Consider the following 16,508-nt stretch of genomic DNA (forward strand, 5'->3'; position numbering starts at 1 on the left):
GGAAAGTCCACTTCTTTCAACCTCCTTTCAAATTCACAAGTCATTAATCACCCTATTGTTCAACGCTACACAGTGAGAGCTACTGATAGTGTCATTAAATAAGGCACAATTAAATAATTTACAAATATCAAGAATAATAAATTTTACCATCAAAGCTACATTTGTTCTGTTACTCCGTTATGCTTATGTGTAACAGTATCTAGGTCATAACGTGGTTTTCATATTAAAGCTTTAAAAAATCTATTAACAATTTAAAAACACAGCAATTAATCTATTGATTGCATGTGGTGAAATATATATTATAAGGACCAATAAAAATACTGCGTACAACCTACTATATCACTTTAATTTACAATAGATTTCAATAAATTATAATTCTCATGTGTATCTTCTAAATCCAGTTCCACTCTGACAGAGAGTGATATTTTTCTTCTGAACTATGTTCGTCACAACAGACAATATTACTTAATTCCTGGTGAAATGCATATTTATACATCAACCACATGTAAAATATGATCCATCCCTGTTCTAAATTTTAAGAAGTTATAACTACTCGTGATGTTTTCCTTTTTTCTCCACTATATAGAAATTTTTATCAAATGAATATTATGCATTACGTTTACGTTAAATACCTAGCGTATGCTTTGCCAAACACTTTGTATTTAGCACTAAGAAAATCATAGCAGGAAGAAAAATGAAATGTTTAAGAAAATAAAGAAGATCCTAACCCCATACAATAAGTCCTTACGGTTTCTGGGACGACTTATTAAATCACAGCGGTAATGTAGCATGCGACGTATTCAACTAAGTGAATAATTTTATTGCTCCAAGATTTTGGTAGAACAAGTGCTAGCGGATTAACAACTGTTTTATGCTTTCTACGCATTCGAAATACGAAAACCTTCAACGGTCCCCATTTCATTCCTATTATTCCTTTACTCTCCCTCCAGTCTACAAAACTTGTTAGACCACATTTTATAACTATTTTAAAGTTCATTTTAGAGAGCAGGAAAATGAATTCGTCAGCTTTTCCAGCTATCACGTATTAAACCCTCTGACCTCTTCCGATTCGATGTTAATACTACAAAACTATGAATATTTCAGATAACCTATTTATAATACTTAGCCTCCTAGTTTGGGGAATCAGCTCGCAACGGGATATCTAGCAACATCAGACACTAAGAGAGTGAACAGTTTGGAAATGCACGCACAGCGTAACATTTCCTAAGTGTTTACCAAAATGTGACGTTTATATTTTGCAGATGTCACGTCGTGGTTGTCTAGGGTCATTGCCCTTTCCGTGGACGGCGCAGGTTATCTGGCTAGGCCAGGACGTCTTGAAGGGAAATTACCCCACGGCTGACAGGGGATTCCCCACCTTAAAGATAACCTTGGAATTACCCGCCTGTGTGTTTTTATCTAATCACCTCGAAGCACAGAACTACTTCAAATATAAACATAATAAATAGGTATTTTAATTTTATTCCTAACAGAAAAATAATATAGAGAACAGGGTGGTACTGTTCATATACGGAGTAGAATTATTGCATTTATTTATTTAGGTAGCTCCTTACAGTTGAAAGAAATACCTTTAGAATTATATGCGCAAAACATAGTTCCGTTTGTGAAAAATACCATCCATTATGTCTGTCCATTTTTCTTTTTCTTTTTTAGATTATTACCCTCCGTCCCCCCTTCCAAACGTGACTCCAGTCCTATGCCTAGTAAACACTATACATCCGCTTTCTGTTGTGGGCTGGTGAGAACCGTACCTGAAGCAGAGCTTACAGTACGGGTGGGTGACTGCAACACAAGGCTCTGCCCACTTTGCAAACACAAGTCGCCTATTTCTAGACCCTTTCTTCATTATTAAATTAAAAGAAACACAAGTCTCGTCTTCTCTCCGCTCCATAAAGGCTAATGCCACATTCCTTAAACAAACCCCATTTAAATCAATCGAACTAATCGCAAATATTTACTAGGGTCGAAAATGTTTCCCCGTGGCATGCCATTACTTGTTAAATTCAGAATAAAAGAGCAATGTTTTCCAGCGCTGTCTCCACATAAGGACACTAACATTTTATATGTGTCATAAAGACTTGGACTGAATTCTATTAGTATTATACAGAAACATGTCCTTTCGAAGCCCGAAGCTCATCTAAATATTAAAAGAATTTGTTTCCACCTCGAAGAAAACACAATTATTAGCCACTACAAATCGATTCCCACCTCTAAAAAGATAAAGAGTTTAGTGTTATGCAAGAAAATTACGTGTGTTTATCCTGAGAATTATATAGAACACTCTGTGGGCAAGATACAAAACTTCTGCATATAGTACATATAGGTAACACCGTGTTTAAATGGTTAAAGAATATTTTACTTTTACTCCTACTAAGAGTACTTTTTCATACAGTAAAATAATATGACATCATATCTAATATAATAATGGCAGAGGCCTAATACGAGGCGCGTCCCAAAAGTAAGTTTCCCACTCGTCCCACAGCTAGCAAACCTTATATTGCGCGAAGCGACTGTGCGTACGTGATAGAGCAATGACGTAGCATGGCGCATGCACTAAAGGCACTTCCCGCGTTCTCACAGTACCATCGTTGCAGCTGTTGAAGATGGAGGTTCTTATTCCAGCTCCCGCCGACTGTGAAGTGCGGTCAGTGATAACGCTAGGCCGCACACGGCTCGACGGACAGCAAGTCTCCTGCAGGAGTTCAGCTGGGAGGTGTTAATCATTCACCCTACAGCCCGGACCTCGCTCCCAGTGATTTCCATCTTTTCCTACACCTCAAGAAATTCCTGTCCGGTCAGCGTCAGCGTTTTGAGAATGACAGAGAGGCGGAGATGGTTGTCACACAGTGGTTCCAATCCCAGGCGGCAGACTTCTACGACACAGGTATTCAAAAGTTGGTCCCACGGTATGACAAATGTCTCAATTCCGGTGGTGAATATGTTGAAAAATAGCTGGACACTTGCTGTATCTGTTGCAATAAATATTTCCATGAAATTGTGTTTTGTTTCTGTAAACGGCCCCAGGGAAACTTACTTTGTAGACCAGCCTCGTAATATATTGTCTTCACCTCGAAAAGCTAAGAAAGAAAAATCTTGTTTGTCTATACTTTAGCCCCAAAACGTTATTCATCACTTATCGCTCAAATAAACTTGTAAGGAAAATTTTCAATTTTCAATTTTAAATACAAATAGCTTATTTATCCTTAATCGAGAATTAGGACACGCCAGTTCCTTCACTAATTATGACCTTAATTATCGGGCAGTGGGACTAAAAGTTCAGTCATAAATTACAACAATACTAAACGATTGTAGCATTAACTGTACGATACATATTGAAGTTATTACAGTTCATACACCATACTAGAATATTACGTCACTGCCATTCTATTTTAAATTAATTTGATTCTCAGAGTTCACTTATATCTATAAAAAATAACTAATAGCATTTTGGTAGCAGAACGTCAGAGTTCAATACCAAAGCCCTCCACTAGACGCGACCCTGAGAGAGAGAATCAACAATCTCCCATCTAATGCTGTGTCTTCCAAGTGAACGTTCTCTAATAACTTTTCTGTACGCAATTCTTATCCCCAGTGTTAACGGAGACTAAAAGCACAGAAATGCTGTTGTCTTATTTCTGACGTGACAAGAGGCTCCCATCATTAAGGTAGCTGCTCTGAAACGTCGGGCAATATCTACCAGACTATGTGATGGTAACCCCAGAAAACGGCCACCTTCGTGCTAGTCGCCACGAGAACGTAAGATCTTACCCGGGACAGACGTTTATTGCTCCCACATTGTGGCCGGCTCGGGACAAATCAGGCCTCCTGTCGGGGGGTCCTTTCCCTGTGGTTAATCGGCCACAAAATAAAGTTAACTACTAACACAGTCCAAGGTTAAGTGTTTATGTAACTCTGTAGCCACACTTACATAAGGCTTCGTGGTATGGTGCTTAATTAAGCTTTAGGAAGATTTTACTTAATTATTAATTCCAATCAGAACAGTAAACATATTTATGGAAATAAATTATGATGAAAATTTCATCAGGGTGATTAGTTAGGTGGGTTCAGTTAAAGTATCTCCCTACCACCATAATACAGTAAACACTGGACTTGTGTTGCCCTATATTAAGTTATGGGTAAATTTTATGTTTTTGATATCGTCACGGGTTTAGTTATTAAAAGCTTAAATTGTTTTGAAAAAAAAAGTTAATTTCGGCTGGATGTAAAAAAAGATTTGGCCTTTGGCCATCAAAATTTTAAACATTACTTATGACAACTTGCAAATTCGCATAAAGATAATTGAAAATAACTTTACAGTGGGAAGGCTGCTTGTAGCTACATGCAACTCAACTTTTTAAGTATAACTGTACTTTGCAATGTACCGTATAGTGTAATGTGACAGTTAACTTCAGGGGGACTTTTTCGGATGCCGAATACTGCTCTGCGTAGATCCGCAGGTATCATAAATCATCGACCTGTAAGATTCAGTGACAGCTGGGAATCATTCTTGTAAAGTTCTTTTTTACATTCTGTAGCAACGCACTATGACGTTTCAGACTTCTTTGTAAGCACCAAGTGCTCGCTTGTGTTTATTCCATCCTTCTCATGCTGTAGCCGCTAACCGTATAATTTTGTTTAAGTTAAAAGCAAACATTTTCACGCTGAATCCAGACTAAGAACTCCAACGGAATCAGATCACTTTGGTTTCTAACCTGAAATAAAGTAAGGCTTCGTGTAATGGCTCTGTTTTTAACACAGTTAAAGCATCATATCTTAAACGTATTACACACTGGAAATACAAATACACGTTTTTATGCGTTATTAATATAGGATACTTATAAATATAGTCTAAATTTTTTTGGATGCTCCGTCATTGCTTGTTTGCCGTCTGGCGGCGCGTTGGTATAGTAATCATATCTCTTGATTAGCATTAGCCTAGCAAATGGATTGGCCATGGCAGCTCTATCCCGTGTCCGTCAAGGTCACCTGACTTATACTCCCCCCACAGACTACTCTCGCTTTGAAGGTCTATAAAAGAAATTGTTTACGTGCCTCCCATGCCAAAATAAAATGCTAAAGATTCGCACAAGGAGCATTGAACAGAAATAAACCATTGCTCATATTTCTGGCTTGTTACAAGTAGCATCGAAGATTACTTGCAAATACTGACGATGTTCTCTTCCACATGTCGCATTTCTAATTTGAATGAAACCAGAGCTTACATTTTGGAAGTGTATGACAGGGATATTTCATATCTGTTTCCATAGACGTTACCGCTCCAACTGAATATCGGATCTTAATGCGAAATCGGCACACAACACAACATTCTAGCGATTCGTACAGATAACGGTGATACCTTTCTGTTTTAAGGAGTTTCTGCGGTGCTCAGCCTAGCGACATTGCTCGCTGTGTATATGACTCAATTTTCTTTTTAAATATCTCAAATGAAAGGAATTTAATTATTCAACTTATCGCGTATGACTTTGCTAATAAAGGGAAAAATTTAAAACTGTAATACATATGCATATTACCAATCTGTAAGGTGACGAAAATGCAGCTACTTAGATATGCTGAAAATTAACTGAAATACAAATTTGATCAATTGGTTTCATTATGACATTTCGAAAGCTCATCTTAATCTAATTTTAGTTTACGACTATAACATACGATTAGACGAATTCTCATTCTCCGGTACCAGAACATAAATTATAGACACAAACTTAAATATTTATGTTACTCATTTGCTACTTGATTCTTACGCACTGACAGACACAGACATGAAAGAAAGGCTGAATTTTCAATAGCCAGAGATTCTTCAGAATCGCCAGGCACTGGCAGATTCTAGAACATGAAAAAAGGAGAAATCAAAATTACGATATATTAAAACAAACACCCTTCACATAACCTCCAGTCTCGTGATTCAGATAGGTCGAACTTACCTACTATAAGAAATTTTACCCTACAACTTGCAGGCTTAATTCACTCGTAGTAACACAAATAACACTGCACAAAGGACTCGATGCATATCCCTACCTTGTCTGGTCAGTAGGTTAGCAAAAGGGTAGTCAAAGTGTGGAGTGATGAATGAGGGGCGACGAAGCCCGTAATAAATCACGAACACCGAGGTGAAGAGATGAAGAAAGAATAGGTACAAGAGGTTGGAAGGGAGGAGAAAAATAAACAAGATAAAAATGAAAAGTCGCATAAACATTGATGTTCACATTGAAGCAAGCAATTTTTAAAATCGGGGAAAATATAGCACTTTTTCAATACAAGTTTCCAATTAAGACAACAATAATTTATTTTTAAGTCGCATTAAATACATATATTTTACTTCGTGCGCTTGCTTGTCATAATAGTGGAATAAAGAAACTAGCTAGGTAATTGTATAAGAATGAAACAACATATTAATTGGTTTTGTCTTGAATTACAAAAATTTCTGTTAGATTGGAAATAGATTTATTGATTTCTATGAATGCATTGCTTCACATAACTAACTGCACATAGAAGAAAAACCCTTCTGGAGAAACTTCTAATCGATCAAGTTCTCAAGAAATTCACCGTCTTTTATGGAATCAGAGATATCGGTAATGAGATGCTTCAGAAAATAAAACCAAGAGAAGTTATTCACTTTGAGGAAGAATTTTGACTAGAAAGAGGATAACACATTCTAGGTTCTGATAACTTAAATAAATCATAGTATGATCTTATTCTGAAAGCTAATGTAGTAGTATTCAGTACACTGCGTATGAGATTTGCGCTTTTCATATCGGTGAAAATGTTAAATTCTACCTTTATGTGTTACGGCGTAATGCCTTTCGTGTTCACTAGGAACGTATTTAAAACACCTACAAGGCAACACTACGTCATTAGCCAGAAGGGACTATAAGCGTTTAGAACGTGTCATTGAAGGCTTTTCTATCTATTTATACTATAAACATTTTAAATTCAGTCAGAAAGATCTTTTTGCAGTCATATATTGTTATTTGGACCGTGAATATAGAACTAAAGAGTTACAGATTTTAATAAACCTGACTGGATCTCCTACAGATCCGCACTTTGAACTACACGAAAATCTTACAAGCTTTTGTTTCTTATCGAATGTCAACTTAAAATAGAGAATTTGACCTATGAGAAGAAATTTTTTTCTCATATTTACGCCATATTAAGGAGCCCAGCACATATAAAATATTTTACAATGTAAGATATAAAACTATATGGATTTTCCGTCTTTGTCTTATATCCCTTGTGGCATTATGACGTCTTACATGCATTTCCAAAGGTATAAACACTTAATTGACATTTGTTACACGCTAAAAATTTACTTCGCGAAGACTAAACCAAGAAAGCTTGCTGAAGGTGTGCAGTGTCATATTTAAATCATCACAAAGGTTACAAGTTCTGTGACTGTAAGGTATTTTCGCAGATTTTATACTCTTCCTAACAACAAAATACAGAGTTGTATAGTATTTACATGACAGAATTTCGCATCGAAAATCTATCAATTTATTCAGAGACAGCACATATACATAATGTCATAGCAACAGCTCTATCAGAAGTTCGGCTTTATTACAAGATAAGGCTCGTGGCAGGGAAACATATCTATACAACTGAAGAATTACATTTAAATGTTTAATACATCCTAGTTATTTTTATGTTGCCACAGTCAAAAAGACTGTACTTCAAAGTGCAAAGGGACTTCATTTCAAGAGGTACAACTCTTAACTTACTAGCCTACAACAATGAAGATATATTTTCATTCAGTTTGGGTTTATATATTATGGTCTCCATTTGTATTTCATATTCTAAAGGTACTTGTGATTACCCCAACGTAGTTCCATTTATCGATACTTAGCGATTCTTAAGTTTGATTGTGTACTTATTGAGATTCGAGGTTCCTACGGCAGCGATTTAAGAAGATGACTGTCCTTTGGGTTATTACGCCGTGTAGTCTGGCAGAAGTTTACCGACGGAATCGTCTGTAAACTTCTAATAGGACTTTTGAAAAGAGGTATTGCTGCCTCCGTCATCAGGGTAATGGGTATTAATCGTAGCTTAGCGCAACAAACAAGAGCCCTGGTACTGATTTTTTACGAGGAAAATAATATATCTCTTCAGCCAAAGCCTGTGACACCTATAAATAAGTCGAACTTATTTCTACTCAGAGGTACAGAATCTGCACAGCTGTACCAAAATGCTGAATCGTCGAAATTATCTTACCTGAAGCATTTGTCTGGGAGATCTAATGGGATGACAAAATATATCAGTGATCCCCAACAGGTGTAAGCGCAGACTAGGGGATATAGAAAGTCTTAATGAGAAATAATCTACACCAGATATTCTGTTCTCTCTTGAGACGGTCTTTGCGTGGACTGTATAAACTGAGTATGTGTCTGTTTAATGAATCTCACACGTGTATTTCCGTCCTAATATTTCACCTCCGAATTTAATCAACAGCTTTCAAATAATATTTACAATTTTTAGAAAATATGACAAAGATAATGTTATGGAAACTGCGGTCTGCTAACATATAAAAATCATGACGCAATTATAAAAAAATAAATTAGGCAAATGCTTCTTAACAAAATTAAAAATGAGAAAAGAAATACAGAGATCTGGTCGGCAAGAATGAATGAAATAGGTCACAAGGGAAAGCTAGAAGTAGACGGAAGGAAGAGGGGTGTGATGTCGGGGAATGAATTCAACTTGCTTACGATCGGGTCCAACAGTGAATCCTTGTAAAGACAAAATTACATCTTCAGGTCCCATAAATGGAAATTATGGTTATTAATGCAAATTTTCAATATGACTTACCCGTGGAGCAGTATGGGAAATGGCCTCTCTACTCAGTGTTCATATTCCGGTACATCGCCTCAGTTGTAACGTGCACTGATACTTGCAGCTGTGTTGCTACCGCGCCAGGAAGCCATGCTATTCTGCAATGTTCAAATCAATGCTAACATTTACTTTAGCTAGAGCAGTGAAGAGGAGGAGGTCAATATGGGACTGACGTTAGCCAGCAAGGAGGACAGAGACAAATGCATATCGACTGCTTTGATTCTTTGGTGGAGAAACATTTGAGAAAGTGGAAAAATTGGACCGACAAGAGAGAATGTAAACATTAAAATGGGTCTTGGCAAAACAAGTTGTGAGAATGGGAGATAAATCAAATTAAATGTTACAGCAGTTTCACCGTTGAATCGTTAAAGTTACTATATAGTCTATACAAATCAAAGCTACGTGTTTCAAGTGTTTCTGCTGCGTTATTCTGGTTGATTTAACGATTATAACTTAAAGTAGTCTACATTTTTGTTAACGTCCTATAAACAGGTTGATGATAATATTTTGACCTGTAGCATAAGAGAGGCACGCAAAAATTTAGTCGTGTGACAGTATTTACGAGAACAAAGCGTAATTGTAAGTGTATTATAATAATTTATCTTCACTAAATATAATGCGAGGGTATGAACTGGATTTAACTGGCTAAAAATAGGATTCAGTGGCTAAAAATTGACTAATTCTGTTAAGTAAAAGTATGTAATATTAGAAATATTATTTAATGTATTTCTGTAAATTTTTGTCATTCTGTATATTATTAAATTGGGCTCAGCCTTGCTGTAGAACTGCAGAACTTAAAATTATATTTTGAGTAAATTCTACGCGAAGAAGCTTCGTTTCTCAGAATTGGTTTTACTGTTAACTCTCATCTATGTCTGTTCCTCCATTACTTGTGATGTGACTTGCCGCTGTAATTCTAGTGTTGTTTGTTACATGGTTCCATTCCATTCGTACGTGATTCGTGAATTTTCGGCACGACCGAACTCAAGACAATACGACATAGTTATATATTAGCTGCCTTTTCCTTTGCTAGTTATTTAGAAGAAATAGTCCTGTTTCATTTTTAACTATTTACAAAAATCATTTTACGAGCTGCATAGTGTTCCTAATCGCTAGAACGTAAATACTGCAAGAACGAACTAAGCAACACTCAGTCGAAAATGCGCTTCTAATAGAAGCCATCAAATATGGTTTTGGCCTACTCGACGAAATGAAAGGATCCTTTCGGGGAAACAGACCAGTCCTAAACAAAATTGCTAGTATTTGCTAAACAACAAGTGACCTCTGAAACATCATTAAACGTCTACCAGACCACATGGAGATACAATCCAGAACACAGCCCTCATAATAAGACAGTCAATTAAGTAGCCTACGTATCTATTTTCCGTTACCACAGTGCATGATAAAATTAATAAAAATGCAGATGATATCTTCTTGGGTGAAGGACTAGACCAAAAGTGTTTCATTCACAAGGAAAGACAGAAATAGGTAAACATCAATTTCTGTGGCTGTATTTGAGCCCTCGATCCCAGCAGAGTGGTCGCTTTAAACAAACTGACAAATGGAATGGCCACTTGATTCAGGTGAGGAGATGGGATCAAAGTTTTACTGCAGAACCACGCAACAAATGCAGAAATGAAAGACGACCGGTGGGGGTCCGGATTATTTCATCCGCGCAGAAAGTTATGGGGATAAAGGAACGCTAAAAGACCTTAGTCTCTTGGGTCCAATTTTACCGTTTCCCTATCGTGGCCTATCTAGTTGACTTAAAACTGAAATCAGCTGCTTCAACAACCAGTTCTCTGGGCAGAAGCAGGTCATTACGTTCATCAAGCAAATTGACGCAAATGACAAAACTTCAGACTTCTATTCGGACTGGGGTATCGACTCGTATGTTGAACACTCCCGTGATATTTCCCAGTTGTAAAAAATCGACGAAAATAATGATGACATGAGCATGGATAATTTAAATAACAAACAACTCTTGATTTATTATTAGGTTTAAATGAAATGCTTCCTCCTACACTCTTCTTTAATCATATCAGTTGTAAGTGGCACAGAGACCAGGAAGTAAAACCTCTGGCCTCATTCGTTAGGTGTAACTTAACTGCTTTAAGAATTATACAGGCATGTCAAATTCAGTCAACATTAGGGGCATCTTAAAATTTCTTAGAAAAGCGATTGTCTGACATTCAAAATTTAAAATTTATTAAAATTGGGACATTTGGGGCCGCACATCGAGTAAGCTGTAGCAAACTCAAGAACCGAGTTGGCCAGCATAAGCCATCGAAGAGGGTCGCTACTTTACCATGTCTGATTTATACAAGAAAACTTGACGAAATTTTATAGTACTTAAATATTTATTATGAAATTTTGTCTATATATTCTGCTCACTTCTGTCTATTGTCTGTTTAACCTGTTTTTTATAGAAAATATATGTACGTCTCTTATAACATCGTCATTATTCATTCTGTCCAAACAAATAAATTTGTAGGCGCTGTTTTAAAAGTTTAATATCAGCATATTGTATCGTGTTTCTTTTTTCTCTTTGTTAAGATAAAAAGCTCACTCCCTTAGGGAGAGAAGTAACTGCCAGTACTTAAAAAAATAGATTTATATGAACCTATTGATCTCAAGAAGACGAATAAAATTAAGTTTTATTTCTAGCTATTTTTATAATTAATTCATTTGGTAATACAGTAACAGCTCTAAAGTACAGCCAAATGTACAGAAAGCCTAATAAATAATAATTTAACTCCGCGGATTAGAATTCTTCTTGAACAGTTAACAACAGCTCAGCTAATCAAAAAATTCCCTGCCTTTTCTGGAACCCTACGGCTCGTTACCGTGCCCTTGATAGCGGGTCACACGTTCCTACCGCGAGCCAGATGAATCCAGCACATATTCTTCTACCCTATTTTCTTCATATTCATTTAATATTATCCTCCCATTTATGCCTCGGTCTTCTGAGTGTTCTCTTTCCTTCAGCCTTACAGCATTATTCATCTCCTTATGTGCATTCTAATATTACTTGGCGAAGAATGCAATTTATTAAGCTCGTCATTATGCAGGTTTTTCAGGGTTTCTGTCACTTCACACATTTGATGTCCAAATGTTCTCCTCGTGGGACCCACCCATACAAGACGATAGGTAAAATTATAGTTTGTATATTTTATTTTTACGTTTTTAGAGAGTAGACCGGAATAAAAATGGTGTTTAACTCCATGGTAGCAAATGCCCTCCGAATTTATTTTGCTCGTAACGTCTTCATGAATTCAATTCTGATATATTACCATAGTTCCGAAGTTTATTGACATGGACACATCTCACTCATTCTTAGCACTGGTTAAGTCCCAATGAGGTCCTGTCGCATTGTAGCCAGTGTACGTCTCCACCCTCTCGGGTCCTGTAACCCTCGGTCCAGAGAGACAGAGGGAAGGAAGAGAAAAGTCAGTCTTTATACGACTTGGTAAATTCGGTCCATCAAACTACAGTAATTGAGCCTTCGACTTGGGATTCGCTTCAAGCGGACAGAAGAGCCCGCTTCTCCAAGTTGGGAGCGAAGTTGCCTGTTTTATTGTGACCATTCACTCTCCATCACGCCGAATAGAAATATCGCAAAACTTTTCTAGAAAGATTCTTTATATCCAATAAAATAAAGATGGGGTGAAGCTGACAGAATAGCTCAGTATTCAATCGGTTCACCTGAGTTTCTCGAAAGTAGGGGAAGCAGCTTCCTTGCGATGCTAATAGTTACTTAAAATTTATTTCTGTAAATTAACTATTCCTAAGTGCGCAAATGAAATACAATAAATTATTTATAAATCATCCTTCATGAAGATTTTCATATTTTTACATTTTGATTTTCTTAGAAGAAACAGATTACCAAGGTGTGTGAACTGGTTTCAACTGATTTAGGGCAGAGTGCAGTATCAAGTTCTTGTGAATGTGGTATTGAAATCGAGGGTCTGTAAACGGTGGAAAACTGAGCTGTTGTTAGTATGTGACATAGAACCCTGAGACACCGAATTATTCAAAATTGAGTTTAAACAACATATTTCTGTAAGAGTATTAAATTAAAATGTACTGAAAATAAGAACATTCGTCCGTATTTAATTTTTGTAGAAATTAGAAAACTAATCTCAATACTGAATTCTTGCAGTCGTAACCCTTTGTTGCAGCTGATGTGATGTTTGAAATCGGTGTGGCCGTAATTTCAGTTGTTTAGTCGCCCGACAAGCACTTGCCACAGACAAACATTTACTGTGTCCCAAAATCTAGTTACCAGTTGGTTTAGTGTAGTCTTTTCGGTGTCTCCTTGTCAGGATTCGTATTTTTTAGTGCTTCACGTAAAGCAGCAATCCACTTCGATGCGAAGTTTTGCTCTAGAATGAACACACGTTCTGTTTCTGAATATACCACGTTCGCACCTGCAGATATTTGCGCAAATGGCGTTGAGTTGCGGCCTAGCGACAAGAGTGGCCTTGACTCAAATGTTTCGGGGCGAAGTTAGGGAAGTCTATTGTACGGGTTTCGACCTGCTTCTGATTTAATTTTTTACCGCAGTAACCTACGTGATTATCGTTGGGTTACGTTTCAAATGTTGCACCCTATAGCCTACAGAGGGTGTACAGGTATTCAAGCTTGGTGTCAGGCGTACATGTTGCTCCACGAGGAGATGCAATGTACACAAAGCGGATGAAAGCAAATATGTGCACAATACATAAAAAGAGAGATTTGTTCCTTCAGAAAAAAAGCAGAGAACAATAAAGGCAGTGTGATTGAAACGAATTACATCGCTGCGGCCATGACGTATCCATGATGTATCGGCTGCAGGCTTCATTTTTATTTCGCACTAGGGACAACTGTCTGTATAACACTGCGCAACGTCCGACAGCAGAACACCCGTTTTACTAACAAAAAAGTTTTTTATCTCTGGCGAAAGTTTCGGAATTAAGTTATGCGTATAATCCTAGCTTGTTATATTATCATCGCTTCTAGATTATATGAGAATTCAGCTTCTCATAGAAACAGACAACGATGTTGGTCTTCTGCCTTGTAACGTCGTGTGACCTTGTAGAGAGATAACAACGTTTCGGGGAAACATACTGTCTCCATCTTCAGGTCTAAAGATGGTTGCTCCACTGATAGAACGTAGAAGGAAACATCAATCTGTAGTCGAGCTTTGTAGTCAGAGATTATGAAAAATAGCGAAACATATTGAATAATTACAGTTTAGTACAGCGATAACTACAAGCCAGAGGACAATTTACAAACGGGAGTCAAGGTCGAAGGTGAACGGAAGAATTTTGCTAATTAGCGTTCTCGGCGGCCATCTACTGAAACATCCGCTGAGATTAATGATGAAATCCATCAGCGTACAAGTGAAAACCGAATGATCAATACGCTTATGAACCAAGCACGAAAATTTTTAATAATCGCTGCATGAATGACTTTTGTTACAAAAAAGTAATCTGACTGGATCAGAAAACTTGTAAACCGCTCATCCAAATACTTTTAAAAACAGGATGATAATAATATAGGTTTGGGCTTGAAAGTAAGTTTAAATGAAAGGTAGGCCTAGTCAAACTACCGAGTCTTTTTTTTATTTTAAACTTACAGTAAATTTGCTGCAATTTTTACTTAACTTAGTAAATCACGCTTCATAACACTTACATTTGTTTATCGTTTATTTTGTTAAACTGTTATATATCTATCACATTTATAAAGTGCAAATAAAGAAGTAAATATCCCAGTGAATAAGATCTGATAGAGCACAAACGTTTAGAGCGATTTCTTATTTCAATACCACTAGACGGAACTGACAGTAAAGCACTATTTGTACTGAGATTAATTACTGTTATTTGCGGATGGAGAAATTTGTACCGAAGTCTAATTGTCAAAAAATTATAAATTCGTATTGACTCCATAAAAATAAGTAAACAAACTATTAATACTATAAAAAAGACACTAGTGCCATACGCGTTTCAACCTCAAGAGGTCATCATCAGTGGCAACAGGGAAATTAATTCATTTAATCAAATGGTTTAAAATTGGTTTAAAAATGGTTTAGAAAACAAATCATGACGTAGAGTTATTTTACAAAAGCATATCAAGCAACACTACACTAGATGTTGGTTTCACAGGAGTGTCTTTTTTATAGTGTAAATAGTTTATTTGTTTGTTTGTTTGTTTATTTTATATTCTAATACACTACACGGTATGCAAAGTTTGAAGTCGTACTGACTCGTTCTCGTACTGTATAAAAATACAAAGTGCAAATTCGGAACGGCGGTACTCTGGCAGAAAATAAGGATCAATGGTTGGAACTTGTACCAGGAAGTATAACTGACATGTTGATACGAATGGAAAACTGAATCTTTCAAAATTGGAGACCAAAAATCTAGTACTGTAGCGTGTTTGGTGGCCATTAGTGGAAATAAACTGAACCTAAAATCGTGACGTCACTGGCCATTATCTTGGGTTGAGAATCGACACGACAACTAAACATTTTCTGTGTACGCCGCCACTTTCTATTCAGGTCTTTGCAACCTGCTTCCAATGAAACGCATAACAATAATATACAAAAAAGCTGTAAATAAGAAATACTGTAAAAGATAAGTTAAATTACATGTTTCTGTATTTGATACATCTAGTATTAGTAGCAGCTGATTCATACACAAAACATTTTCTGCTTGTATTGTTTTGTTACTTCTCTCTTTATATATTTTTCTATGGAATGATAGTTTAATTACACATATAGTGTCTATTCTGGAGGATTTATTGGTTATGATTACTCTTCTGTGCGTTATTTTAGCTGTCTTGGCTTCCGCTTAATCAAAATTTTATGTTCAATAACTTGACTAAGTGAATGATGTTTGTTTTAAAAGCAATATAGACTACATGGCGCAACATTCCAGAACACAGCCATCTTTAATATACTGTAACTGAATCAAAGTATTTTCAAACCAGAAACAGAGCGTATTGTGTAAAATTTGGACATCGTCCGTCGTCTGAATTTTAAAATCATAATATGACAACGCTTGAAATTTGGTCTCTGCTTTTGACATCAGGTAAAAAGGAGGAAGAGGGCAGAAACCTGTTTTCTCCCTGACTGAACAAGCATCAATCCTGGACTTCTTCAGTCTTATTACAAGTATTACTATAAGAACTGCCAGTGTTTCAAACTGATATCTTTAAAAGTGATGATACGGAGAAACGAAACTAATGGCAACTTACATAGTACTCAGATTTCGATAGAAATTTCAAAATAGAAATTTCGCTGAAACACATACTTTATAGCAAGGATTGAGGCAGGAATTATATCTGAAACGTCGGTAAACTTCTACCAAGCCAGCGTCGTTAAACCGTGACGACAGCCATCTTCATTCTAGGCACCGTGAAAACCTCAATCCTACATTTAATTTGCAGGTGATATTTACATCGATTTGCAAATGAAATATTAAACTCAAAATAAAGCACGAACACTGTCAGTTGTAAATTGTTTAGATCCTTATTTAATACCTTGCACCAATTTAAATTAAGAATTCCGGCATACTTATATACAAATCGCGCACTTGTACTTGGTACAAATAAAATAGGTTAATAACGTAAGTTGCCTCATCGTCATACTTACAGAAAGCGTTCAT

General features: G+C 36.5%; 1 protein-coding gene across 7 annotated transcripts in view; it reads right to left on the reverse strand.

Annotated features, from left to right (window-relative positions):
• LOC110829914 (uncharacterized) overlaps positions 1 to 16,508 on the reverse strand; it is a 540,512-nt gene that overhangs the window by 187,428 nt on the left and 336,576 nt on the right. For 6 of the 7 annotated variants that reach the window (XR_015533587.1, XR_015533586.1, XR_015533588.1 and 3 more), the window contains exon 5: positions 8,836 to 8,957. Coding sequence is in view for 1 of the 7 variants with exons in the window: in XM_087342645.1 (XP_087198771.1) it covers positions 8,864 to 8,957 (94 nt within the window). In the remaining 6 variants the exon portion in view is untranslated. Of the gene's footprint in view, positions 1 to 2,355; positions 4,734 to 8,835; positions 8,958 to 16,508 lie in introns of those variants that run through there. The other variant, XM_087342645.1, reaches the window with a different exon arrangement.

This window comes from Zootermopsis nevadensis, unplaced genomic scaffold (genome assembly GCF_977971745.1).
Source record: "Zootermopsis nevadensis isolate Lab colony 2312 unplaced genomic scaffold, Znev_1.0 Znev_ptg000001l, whole genome shotgun sequence".
NCBI classification, from domain to species: Eukaryota; Metazoa; Arthropoda; class Insecta; order Blattodea; family Termopsidae; genus Zootermopsis; species Zootermopsis nevadensis.